General features: G+C 36.8%; 1 protein-coding gene across 1 annotated transcript in view; it reads left to right on the forward strand.

The window, feature by feature from the left end:
* The first annotated feature begins 5,836 nt into the window (after positions 1 to 5,836).
* The window catches only part of LOC122808081 (trypsin-like), a 162,003-nt gene continuing 154,423 nt past the window's right edge, over positions 5,837 to 13,416 (forward strand). The window contains exons 1-2 of the mRNA XM_044079056.1: positions 5,837 to 5,862; positions 9,908 to 10,087. Of these exons, the coding sequence (XP_043934991.1) occupies positions 5,837 to 5,862; positions 9,908 to 10,087 (206 nt within the window). The remainder of the gene's footprint in view (positions 5,863 to 9,907; positions 10,088 to 13,416) is intronic.

Here is a 13,416-nt window from a genome sequence, read left to right on the forward strand (position 1 = left end):
AAGGAGGTAGATGATTATTACATATTGGAGTGTGGCAGTGATCCAATACACTAATACAAATTTCCTCAATATAAAACATAACATAACAGTTTTAATCTGTACGTAAGTTATGTTTACTTTCTTAATATAATAACATGGTTATCTGCCTTAGAGAAATGGATATCTAACATATTTGTGTGCATTTAGATACAAGACATTGACTTTTTTCTGATGGCTATAAATGTGTTTGTGAATCTCTTGTCTTTTCTGTATAATTGTTCCATATAAAGAATCCTACTACTAATAATACAGTCATATTTTCAATTTTGTTCTCAGCCACAAATTTATTTTTCTTTTGGTATCAATAGAGACCATCAAGAACTAAAAAGATATTCGAAAAAAACACTAACATTCTAACATTAAGCTTGAATAATTACTTAATTCTTGCTGGATTTCCTTAATGTGTGTGTGTATGTATATATATATATATATATATATATATATATATATATATATATGTATATATATATCAGAATAAATAAGGTGGTTACTGGATCTATAGCAGTATTTGAAGTACCCACCCTTGAGAAAGTAGCACTTGTTTTCCTTCTGGAAAGAATGGACTACTTTGAGTTGGGTGCACTGAGTAGAAGTAGCCTCTTTCAAAAATTGTGCATACGTTTGTGTGTACATGTGTATCAATGTCTGTGTGTCTCTTTGTGTGTGTGTGTGTGTGTGTGTGTGTGTGTGTGTGTGTGTGTGTGTGTGTGTGTGTGTGTGTGTGTGTGTGTGTGTGTGTATGTGTGTGTGTGTGTGTGATGCTGCATGTGTTTGGATGTACACAGCAGCCATTAGTTGCTAAATAATTAAGTTAATATATGTTAATCAGAATAAAGTACTGAATATTTTTCTGTACAATTCTATGCAGTATAAACAAAATATTTATGGCCAAACTAATCCAGTGTGATGATTCATTTGAGCATTATGTCTTTTAGGGGCATTATTTTGTCTCTGACTGTTACTTTTTATAGTATTTTGTCTCGGCTTTGCTGCTGGTTGTGATTGGTAAAGGGAGGACATTAGCAAGTTGTATGCTAGACGTGTTTTTTTTTATTTTCAATATTTTATATACTAAGTGTAATACAAGTAACCTTAGTAGGTTATACATTGTTACATTGTACTAGCAGAAGGATATGACTACACAAACTGCACATTTAGTTGATAATTCAATACACTGACTGAATGGGCGTGCAACAATCATTGTTATTTCATGATTGCTTAATAAAACAAAAATACATGTTTCCTACTTCTTAATGAACTGCTATCGGTAGGACTGTATAAAATTTGTAGTAACTTACATAGTGAGTTAATTGCTTTGTAACATATCTGCTGTTGTACATTTGGGTAGTGAAAAACTTACCTTTCCAAATGCTATAAATGTGGTAGCATATATTTATGCTATTGACACTTTGGGAGGTATTATAGTCATCAGCAGATGTGTTAGGGAACTTGGAGATACGGGCAGACAGGTGGAGATGAGTCAGGATTCATAGAGGCTAGTTACACCAGTTCGTGGTATACCCAAATGTTGATATGCAAATGATAAGGTAATGAGATGGTAATGAGAAGTGATGTAAATACTCTTATGTTAATTAAGGCTATTTTATGCCAATTGCAAATCATGATTAATTTTTTCCTGCTTTCTGCACTTGTCACAGATGTGGTATAAAAAGGGAAAATTCACCAAAAGTGTAAAAGTTGTAGCTGGGAAAAATGCTATCTCTTGTGGTGAGCTTTGCTCTTGCTGTTTAAGAGCTGCTTGTTATGGCTGGGCCAAAACTGTTTTTGCCAGCAGTGTTCACCCACCAAGAAGGCAGGAATATAGGCAAAGGATTATTAATTATAACTTTTGATAAATAAGAAATTCTTGATAGGTTTAGAGTGGACAAGAACATAAGGGCCTTGGTGGGCATGTTTGACCTCCATAGGGGTAATGAAGGAATGCATGCACTTCTGACTCATGTGGACATCAAAGCATGTACAGCCCTCACTATATGCTATGCGGACCTTCCAGAAACAGACTGGGAACTCCTTGGGGCTCTCATAGGGTTATGCTTTGAGGATACTGAGGGAGTTTCTATATGTATTCTTGGCACATGTGGATCAGTACATCTATTTCCTGGTGTCACCTCAGGACCAAGCTTGGGCTATATGTTCCTTTTATGGGATGGCATATTGCCCTGAGGTACTCAGTGTAATAGTTTGCATCCATGTCATGATTAGGGCCCCTCCTGGTCGACAACGTGCCACAGTAGGAAGAGCTTCCATGCCATCAATTGCCAGATAATGTGTGATGCATGGGGGTGTGTCACCAATGTCTCTGCCCAGCATCTTGGCAGTTCACATGAGTTTCACATGTGGAACACTAGCTCACTTTACTACCTTTTCCTGCATGGTAGGATGCTCAGTGGTTATCTTGTTTGTAAAACAAAGCTGTTTGTAAGTAGTTATTAATGTTAAAGGTAAATGCTGTATAGTAATCTGTATTTTCTTATTTTGTCCTCCCTCCTCTCTCTCTCTCCTTTTTGTAAGGGGATGCCAGATATCCACTGCAGCCATAGCTCATGGCTCTGGTGAGAAACCCAGAGAGCTGAGGAGGGGAAATATAACACATCCTTGCCCCAAACTGTATTGTGATTGAGTGGGTGTTTGGCTTCCTGAAGAGCTATTCTGGATTTTTGGATGTGTCTAGGGCCCCCTGCAGTATGACCCAGGTACTGCATGTAGAATTTTCACAATGAAAGATTTCCTTCATTTTTTTTCCTTTTATTTTCTAGCAAAGAGAGTAGAGTATGTAACATTTTGAAGTTTATTGTGAAAGGATGACTTAAGCATCCATAGCCCATGTACGTAGTACATGAGTCACACATTTTACTTTTTCCTACTTTTTACTTTATTCCTGCTGTTTTTGAGTATTTAGTGTATTCTGCAAATTTGCCATCATACATGAAAAACTGGTACATTTTCCATAAGGAGAATAATGCATGCTATATGTTGTAATGAGAAATTCATACTATTTACCCAGCTTTGTAGCATAGAGGTATAAAGCCCTGTCTGGAAACCAAATGTTCTAGCTCACATAGTGGTTCAGATGATGAAAGAAGCAGGTATGGGAGGATGGGGTAAGTGGTTTGTAATGGCTTAACCATCCTAGGAGGGGGGGGTAGTAGTTCATTTGGCCAATTGCTCCCAAGAAAAAAGGACTGCATGTTCACAATTGCTGTAAGAGCTGGGTAAATGGGCTTTCCAATCCCAAACAAGTGATGATAGTCATCAAGGGGCATATGTGTGATTGGATCCCACATCAGACATCAGGAATGAGAATACCCTAGGCATTACTCTCTATAATTGGCTATCTATCAATGAGCAAAGGAGAACCAATCAGTAATTAGTTTTGATAGTCAGCAGGCAGGGTTAGGGGACAAAAAAGTGCTACTATGAGCTCCGAAAAAAATAAACAATGTTCTCTTTCTTTTTGCAAACTGTATAATATTTTCATTTCATAAAAAATAATCAGTTTTGCGATATTTCAGTGTGTCCAAATATTTGACTGTTTTACATTTCATGCTGCATGCCTGACTTTAGATGTTATCATAGTTCTTAGAAGTTAAAGGCCACTCGTAGTACTACCACATGTGCCAAACTGATTGTCTCCATTTAGACTTCTGCATTCACCCTGATCCATTTGCGCATGCTGTACCTGCATATGTGAAGTCCTGATCCATAAATAGATTATTCTTGCAGAGTTACTCCAGCAATGCTTTTTTTCTTTGTGCGCTTTTATTGGTATACCCTTCCTGACTTTAATTTTCTAAATGAGAAGGTTAATTTGGGATGCTGATTAAAAGGTGTTCATTAGCGGGTAAGTGATCCAACAGCCTTTGAATGGAGGGGTTACTGTACATACTGGCAAGGTATGACAGTGCCTTGTGGCTTATGACTTTGTTTGCCAGGATAATGCACTTTAGTCTGACCTCATTTGTTTCCTGGCCTCTTCACTGCTGCATACAGTGTATAGTACATTCACACTTAGACAATGAACATGTTTTCTGATTAATTTTTGAAGATTCTAATATGCACAGGATTAGTGCCATGAAAGAGTGAATCCTCTTTGGCCTCCTATTCCTTCAGAGAACAAATGGTACTTCATATACCTGACTATAGGAAATAAACCTTCATCATCTAAATAAGACATGTTGGAGTGACAGAGTCATTCCCAATGTATTCCTCATCTTTGGAATAAAGTTCCATTACATACCAAGCAAAGTAGCATCCTTGCCACCTTCAAGGTGAATCTAGACAGTTGGATGAGCAGCCTTAAATTCTACCCCTGCCTATCTTATCTTGCCCTCTTTGAGACTTGATTGAGCTTTCAAATATGGGGTTTTGGCTAGGTTTGCAGTGCCCTGCAGACTGATTGCCTAGTACTCACCTGCGAACCTATAATGTGTGGGTATACCACAAATGTACAGACAAATAAGACAGCATAACAAATGACTGATATGGAGAACGTTAAGGGGAATAGGTGAAAACTGGATGGGGTAATAGTCAAGGCTGATTTAAGAAAATAATACTTCATGGAAAACATGGTGGGGCTTGGAATGCAAAAAATGCAATGAATGATGAAATAGTGAAAAGTAAGGTGCCCTCAGCACTTATCTGCAGCAGATGGATAGGGGCCAACTGAAACAGCTGGACTACCTCAATGTACCATGGCGGTTTTACTTGCGGTCTTATCAAGGGTTTCTATGAGCATAATCAGGTATACAAAAATTAAAACGTTTGTGCACTATTATATTTCCATGCATTGTAATAAAAAATGGATGTGAACTTCCAAGCCAGACAAGCAGACTCACATGGTTGTTTACTACATCTGATCATGCAGCAGAAATGGAGGAGTACTGATACAGTGTTAAAAACTGAGAAATATCTGAAAACACCAGTTATTCTTTGTAGGGACATAGAAGTCAAAAAGACAGTGGGCACTGTATTGGTCATAATTGTTGTTTGTCTTTCGGCTTTTCCCGGTTAGGGGTCGCCACAGTGGAACTCCGGTCCGCTAATGATTGGCAATAGACTTTCACAAATGCAGAGGTGCCAGCCCGATGTTCAACCTTCAATGAAGGCATTCCCATTAGCACATGTCTTTCGAACGCCCACCCAACTGCAGGGAGGACATGCAGACTCCACACAGAAGGCACTCCCCGCACTCCAGCCGAGAATCGAACGGGAGAACCTCTTGCTGTGAGGCAACAACGCTACCACTGTACCACCGTGGATGCCTGTATTGGTAAATCAGGGGCAAGGAATGATAAATTAGGACAGGGGATAAAATCAAGGATACTACTACAAAGCAACTAATATACATGAGGAAAACAGTTGAAATTTCACCCCTGTTTAGGAAAAAAGCATCAGGATATAATTTCAAATGTGAGATAAATGTGTGTGTTTATTTGAACCAACAAGCACAATTTATAGAGTAGAAGTGGAACAGTAATGCTATAAAAGAAATCTGGCAAATTCTATATATTCTGTTTACTAGTAGTTGACATTTCACAGCTGTGGAAAGTAGACAGCTCTGTCATTTCCCTAACTTTATCATATCATGTTTTGCACAGTGTAACTTGTATCACTGCAATTAATAATGTGCACAATATCAGAAGCATAATTTAAAGTAAAAATAATGTTTTGTTTTCACAGCTGTTATAAAGGCCTTGAGCACAGAAAACATCTAAGAACTAAGACTATATAACCAGCTGTTCCAAATGTTTTATCACAAGCGAAATATAAAGGGAAGATGACAGCTTTCATCATTTTGGCTCTGCTGGGTACTGCAGGTACACTAATTATAATGTGCTCAATTATTTATGTGAAAGATATATGCTATATATGTTATATTACATGTCACTTACCATGTATGAATAAGATGTATGTTATATGAGTTAAATATTACTTACCATGTACCTACACAATATACTTTATACGAGTTATATCATTTACCATGTATGTATAAGATATATGTTATGTGAGTTAAATTACTTACCATGTTTGAATAAAATGTATGTTATGTGAGTTAAATTGCTTACCATGTAATATGTATGAAGATAAATAGAAAGGGTAGAAAGCATTCACATTTCTAATTTATTAGTACTGATAATTAAAAGCAATATTGCTCCAGGAGACTCGTACTCCTCAGGAAAACAAAAATGTGTTTTATACCAGATCTGTTTGTAAAAATGCAGTAATAAAGAGAGATCAGAGATAATATTTATATAAAACATCGTTGTGCCATCTGCACATGTGCAATGGTTCCGAGTATTATGTCACATGCTGAGAAATGATTAACCTTGTGTTGATAACGATTAAGGGCATATGTTGCTGACATGCATCATCCTATACTCCCCGATTTGAGTCATTACTTGTGAACTCGTTCACACTTAGTAACTCACTTATCTAGACAATGCTCCACTGTGAAAAAAGCATCTGTGCCAAGTTGGCTTACATTGCAACAAACAAATGAAGAAGATAATATTTATTTAAAAAATACACTTTTGGCACTAGCAATGCATTTAAACCCAATAGCACAATATATTGTTTTGACATGTCTTTTCATGCATTGTCTCTGTTATTAAATGCTATTTATGTCATTGTCATGACAATAAAGAAGGCAGGTCAAGAAAGTATTTGAAATAAGTCAGTTTGGTTCAATAAACGTTTTACATTCCAGTTCTCCTGATATTTATTGAGGACTGTGAAATAAATGGGTTATTTACAGAACTCATGTAACATTTGCTCAAAATAATTTAAAACTTAATAAATGAGTTGTAATATGTAGGTATGTATTGTACACCAGATTCAGTGGCATTGTATATACTATGGAGATCTTCTAAATGGGGTAATCCAGTGAAAATCCTTCATACGATCAAGCAAGAACTAGTTTCCATGAAATAATCAAGATTATGGGACAGTAGACTGTAGGCTCCACAACTGCAATACAATGTATTTAAAGGAGAATCACTCCCTGCATATGACCAGGTGCACATTTCCGGAGAAACACAGCATGTTGCAGCCATCCATCATACACAGAGGTTATTACTCATACTTAACAGGGCAGTGTCCTTGCACAGGGCTCCAATCTCAGAAGTAGGGCACGACGACAGGACTCCCATTAACATACAGGTGTTTATGATGTGGACATTAATTGTTTCGGTATGCAGATGAGTAGTGTGATAGACTCCACGAAATGACAGATAATTGTGTAACATGGCATATATATGTTTTAGCAGTCATTAATGTATTCACCTAGTAGTGTACTAACCACTGTACTAGTTATAATTGCGCTCAGTATTAGTCACTAATAATTATTATTATTAATAATAATAATAATAATAATAATAATAATAATAATAATACTGTTCCCAGTACAGCCAGAGCATAGGTGTAGTTTAGCTCTCATACTAGTTGCCAGTAATATAATAGAGGGATGATGCATCACAAGAACTCTAGTAACAATAGCACTCACATGAAATACACTGTGTGCAAATGCACAGTGGGAGATGGAACTGAACTTCCATCTTATCATACATAAATAAGGTACCAGGCAGTGCTGAAGTTGTCACACTGAATATCCCCCATTCATGCAGGCTCTGTATTATAGCACCCCATGACTATTATTCTGCACATGCTGAAACACTGATGTTTTTGTTATTATAATATATAAATAATTAGTGAATTCCAAATGCATTAACATAAGATGTAATACCTTATATTTTCTACAAATGTAGTGCGTACAAATGTTTGCCCTAAGTTCATGTAAAGCTCAGACTCAAGAAGCAGTAGGAAAAGACGATGGCCCAGAAGCTTTCATGGAGGTTTTCTTTTAGCATGTCCATGTATATGTGAACGTTGCAATGTTTGCTAGTCTAATATTTATATGCAGAAGCCAATTAGACTTTCTTCAGTTTTTTAAGTAAGAGATAACAGATATGAGGAAATGAAAATATTGAGGAAGCGAGCGGTTAGTTTTTCTGATAATTAAGGTGAGCGAAAGACAACCAACAATTGAGATAACTTGATAATAGTTGTGATGTACTGCATTATTAGAATAATGTAGAAGAGAAATAAACAAAATTGTCTGAATGTGTGCATTTTGGTTTCATAAATGTTTGTGCTTCATTCCCCCTACGGAACTTACCATGTAGTTTGTATGGGTCTGTATCATAACATTGAAGTCTTATAAGGTCAAATGTTATAATATTGACCCCAGTAGAGCAAAACATTAGAATACCGAACAGTCAGAATAGCAATTTTTTTCCCATGGAAAAAAATTGCTGTTCCGACAAACATACACACAACACAAGCATACCAAAATAAATAATACACACACACAGACAGACACACACACACACACACACACACACACACACACACACACACACACACACACACACACACACACACACACACACACACACACACAGTTCACAAAACCATACACTAAACCATACATACACCACTAGCTATCCACTTACCTTAACCCAACCCTAACCCTAAGGTCCGTCACTATTGCAAACTCACCTTACCCGCTCCCTAACCCTAACTCACCTACCCCACCCTAACCCTCACGTCCACACAATCGCACACTTACCTGACCCACGACCTAACCCTAACTCACCTAACCTGCGCCCAATCGCACACTCACCTTCGTTCGCACACTTAACTTAACCCTGTCCATAACCTTCGCTCCACAGTTGAGGAAACAGTGAAGCTGCAGAAATGGCCCACTGAATACTTTCCCTAGGAAAGTATTCAGTGTTCTGCACCTTCACTATTTCCAGCGTTCGCTCTACTGGGTTCGATATTATAACATTCAAAGTTGTTAGACTTCAATGTTATAATATAGACCCATTTGTATCTACTTGCACTTCTTCTCTGTAGTAGGAAAAATTTTATTTTAAGACTTTTACACATGCCCCAGGTTTTGTTATATAAATAAATTACTTGTATTGGAATGATTTCTACTGGAATATGAGGGGAAAAGACAGCTTCTGCAAAATACATACATACATAAATACATACATAAATAAATGTTGTTTTGTGAATATGATGACCATGTATTTCTTACTAACATTTGAATATTCATAGAAGATTTTCTTTGCTGAACTATTTCATCTTCGTTGTAGAGCATTGACTTGGGCTGTAGTCACAGAAAATAAAGTATTTAACAAAAATATTTCCTTAGAGACTCCTATAGAAAAGAGATGTGTAGATGGGTTCCTTTTATGACAGTCACCGGGCCCTCTTTAGATAATCATTCTTAAGGATAATGTTTCATTCTGTACCAAAACAAGATACATTCGAAATATTTGTAATCATTCATTTTATTGATGTATTGCATGATATACTTTGACTACCTACTCTTATCTCTTTATTGTTAGCTTTGTTGTTTCTTGATTATTTTTTGTTTGTTTCTCATTGCCACTTGCACTATGAGTGGATGAAAGTGAATGCACTGAGGATCAGAATCCCCAAACTGCATTTGTTGAAAACATCTTGCAGAAAACCACTTGAAATGTTTTTGCAGGGGAGGCAAAATACCATCTCTGAGGTCAGAGGAAATTCTTCCAAAAAGGAAATCACTTCTGTCGCAACTCACTGAAAGTGATTACTTGAAGCAACTTTGATTGTCAGGGTGAATTAAAGCTTGGATAGTCAAAGCTCTAGAGTTCAAGCTTAATCCACCAGTAGGGTAACACTCTTTGGCTATCTACTTCATTCTTTTGTTGTAGTACATTCATTTACATTTTCAGAAATGTTATTTATGCTGGAAGAAGTAAACAAAAATACTTGTAAAACATGTTTCATCAAGACATGCCATATCTTTATTTCTAGCAGTGTTCTCTCTGGAAGATGATAGAATTGTCAGGAGCTATGACTGCCCAAACAACTCTGTGCCCTACATAGCATCACTGAACATTGGCTACCATGTATGTGCTGGATCTCTCATAACCAGCCAGTGGGTTGTTTCTGCTGCACTCTGCTACCAGTCGTAAGTAATTTTACTAACAGAAAAATTTACAATTGCACAATTTTCTTCTGTGTAGTACTGCATACTAACATGACAGAAAATTATATCACACTAATTAAAATATTTTTTTAAAAAAAACTGGAAATGGCATTAAATAAACACTTTTGTTTGAATATGTCCGTTCCAGAACATTTTTGTGTTGACCGCATATTCACTTAACATAAACATTATAAAATGGAACTTGAAATGGTAATGTCATATACTTTTCTTTGTAAAAAGTCCTTGTTATTTGAAGTCAAAACATTAATTTGCATTTTTATGTTCCTCTTTCATGTTGTCTTTATTTGTAAAACTTTAAAATCTTTATATGCAAGGCATACATAAAATGTAAATTAAGGGTGTTACTTTCTGTTAAGGCTGAAACTGGACTACCAGCAAAACACCATGACAGCATTATTCCAGTCAAGCTCATTTATGACCAACATGCCTAGGTCATGAGTTTACATACTTGGTAATCATAAAGATTTCCCACCACCATGTAATATAACTTTCCATACAGGTACGTATGTGACTTTTACTTTGGCAGATGCTATGCCATAGTACCATAGTTTTGTCCTCTTCTTTGTCATCGACCCAAGTCCACCAGCTGTGACTTAGCTTGCCTTGCCATTTCATCCTAGTTAAATACTTTTTGCTGTCCTTTTTTGAGGGGGAGCAGTAAAGCTAGAAGTTACCAGAATGAGTACTTCCTGTACTTGTTGGCTGTAACTAGGATTTAGGAGAGAATCACGCAGATCATTAAGCACTACTGGCTTGTAGTGCTCATTTTAGCAACTTCTGCCAGTGGTTTCCTCTTTGCTGAAAATGAATCACTGTCAAAAGTCCAGGATATCACAAATCTGATCAGTCTAATCTAGGCTATAAGTTTATTCATGATCCTCTTGTTACTTATCAATATTTCCACCATCATATATATTGCTGTATAGGTCTGTCAACACCTCACGTTTTCTTTTTTTTTTCCATTTGATAAGCAGCATGTAGGTGAAATATCCACACTTAACTGTAATATAGCTATGTCCATCTGTTCACATCATGGTCCTATATATCAGAGCACTCTGGCCAAACCTACATTGATTACACCCCAATTTGTGTCAGCCATTACCATCCTCAGAGGAAGATTCCCATTTTAGCCAGTGAGTTGGTAACCAATCACAGGAATAGTCCCATTTTAGCCAGTGAGTTGGTAACCAAGTCTCATGTATCTTCTTTAATCATGGCCAGACTAAAGGCAGCATTGACCCTGTAGCCACTCCTTCAAGTTTATCAAGATACCCAGGTAAAAGATGGACTTAACTAGGTCACTGAGATATATGTCATGTATGTAACACAACTTCTAGTACACTGTGATTTAGGTACTCATGCCTACTGTCTAACACATACATTTTTAAATCATCCCTGCTTACTGTTTGCTTTCTGGACCTCCCAGATTCTTCCATCTATGCAGCTTGTTCTGCTGTACAACAAATCCGCTTGAGTATTGAGACTGTCCAAATACAATACATACTAGGAAAACTACTTTGTATAAATTGGGGATCCTATAAAATTCACTACCACAAATGGGCTCTTGTAATTATATCACTATTACCATCTACAAGAGAAGTGTCAACATTTCAAATATAGGTCATATTACCTGCTAGCCAGTCATGAATGACCAAATCTGATCTCACCTCATTCATCACTTCCTTGCCACAGTAAGTATGTGGATCCAACTTAAGTCTTTCAGCCATTCAATGGACAAATGAGTACTCCTTTACCATGTAAATCAAATCATCTAAGAGGGATCCAGAAAACTAGTCTAGATGACAACCTTCAGTGAATATCTTTAACTTAGTGCCATGTTAGTTTTCATCTCAGGAGATGCTGTCCCCCAAACCCATATGAGGGGTTTCACCACTCACACCCTCTTTACTTAATATAACAGCCTTTACGATCACTCTAAGAATGGGAAAGAGCAAGCTCCCAGTACAAAATATTTGATTAATATGGAGTAGGTATAGATACAGACAGAGATAGAGATATAGATAGGATTATATTATGATTTTTTGGATGTTAAAATAGTTTACTCACAAACGATTGAACAAAAAGGAAAAGACTTTTATTTTCTGATCTATAAACCATAACCCTGCCAAATATTTCAGATCAAGTTTCTCTGAATAGTGATATAGTATTGTGTAGTACTAAGATGGGCAGGGAGGTCTTTGCCATGATACTCACCTTGCACATGTACACATACACATGCAACCCTAAATCTATCTCCAAACCCTTACCTAACCCTAACCTACAAGCACTACCATGTACATTAAAGTTATGTTACCTATCTCTTGATGTATCCCTAACCCACATACTCCCAACCCCAAATACACAGCCACTTACATTTGACAAAAAAGCACAGATAACAAAAATGGCAATAATTCAGTTTGCTATTCACACAAACTAATCTGCACTACACTTTCTCATCCAAAAAAATATTCAGCAAAATGTAGTGCAACAATAGATAGATCTGACTTTTTTCCCAGAGCTCTGCTGCCCTATTAAGTCACTCACCCCAAATGCTCAATGGTAGATTATTAAGCATATACCTTTGCATATTTCTACCTCCAAATATATCCATGCTACTTTTTCTAGAGCCATTAAATGTACTATGATCTTGTACACACCCCCAAAGATTAAGAACCCATTTCATAATCCACCCCCTGGTAATGTGCTTTGTTCCATATAACCTCCTCTGTGTCGTGATTTCTATCGACCATTGTATTGCAATCTTACTGAAGATGCTATTAAATTACTGCTGCTTTATAAAGAACATTCTCTCTTTCTTGAATTCTATTTTGCCTGTCAGTGTAGGAATTTGTATTTGCATTTTTTTTTCCCTCTGCCTTTGATTTCTGGATTACTTGAATTATCCTATGTCTTCTCTCCCTCTGCCTCTCTCCCTCTCCAGCTTTTTACAGCTAGTCTGATATCATCACCCCTTCTGCTTTTGATATTAGTACCACTTTCTGTGACCTGCAAAACTGAGAATGAGACAAAGAATCAGTAATTTAATTAACAGTGCCTTAAGATGTGAGGTTTAACTGCAGGGCTATCAGTAACAATTTCTTGGCATTTTGTCACAGAATTTTCATTTTTGGTTGAGCAGTTGCTTAAAATGTGTACCATCATTTCATTGTAAAATTTAGAACAGAAGAGCTCCTCCTTCAAACTACAGGTATATTCCGAAGCTTGAAGGTGCTCCAGCAGCAGTATGCCCTTTATCTTATTACCTTCAGCATAGCCTCAGACCACCTCAT

The sequence above is a fragment of the Protopterus annectens genome, chromosome 8.part0, assembly GCF_019279795.1.
Source record: "Protopterus annectens isolate FY-2018-M chromosome 8.part0, PAN1.0, whole genome shotgun sequence".
Classification (NCBI taxonomy): domain Eukaryota; kingdom Metazoa; phylum Chordata; order Ceratodontiformes; family Protopteridae; genus Protopterus; species Protopterus annectens.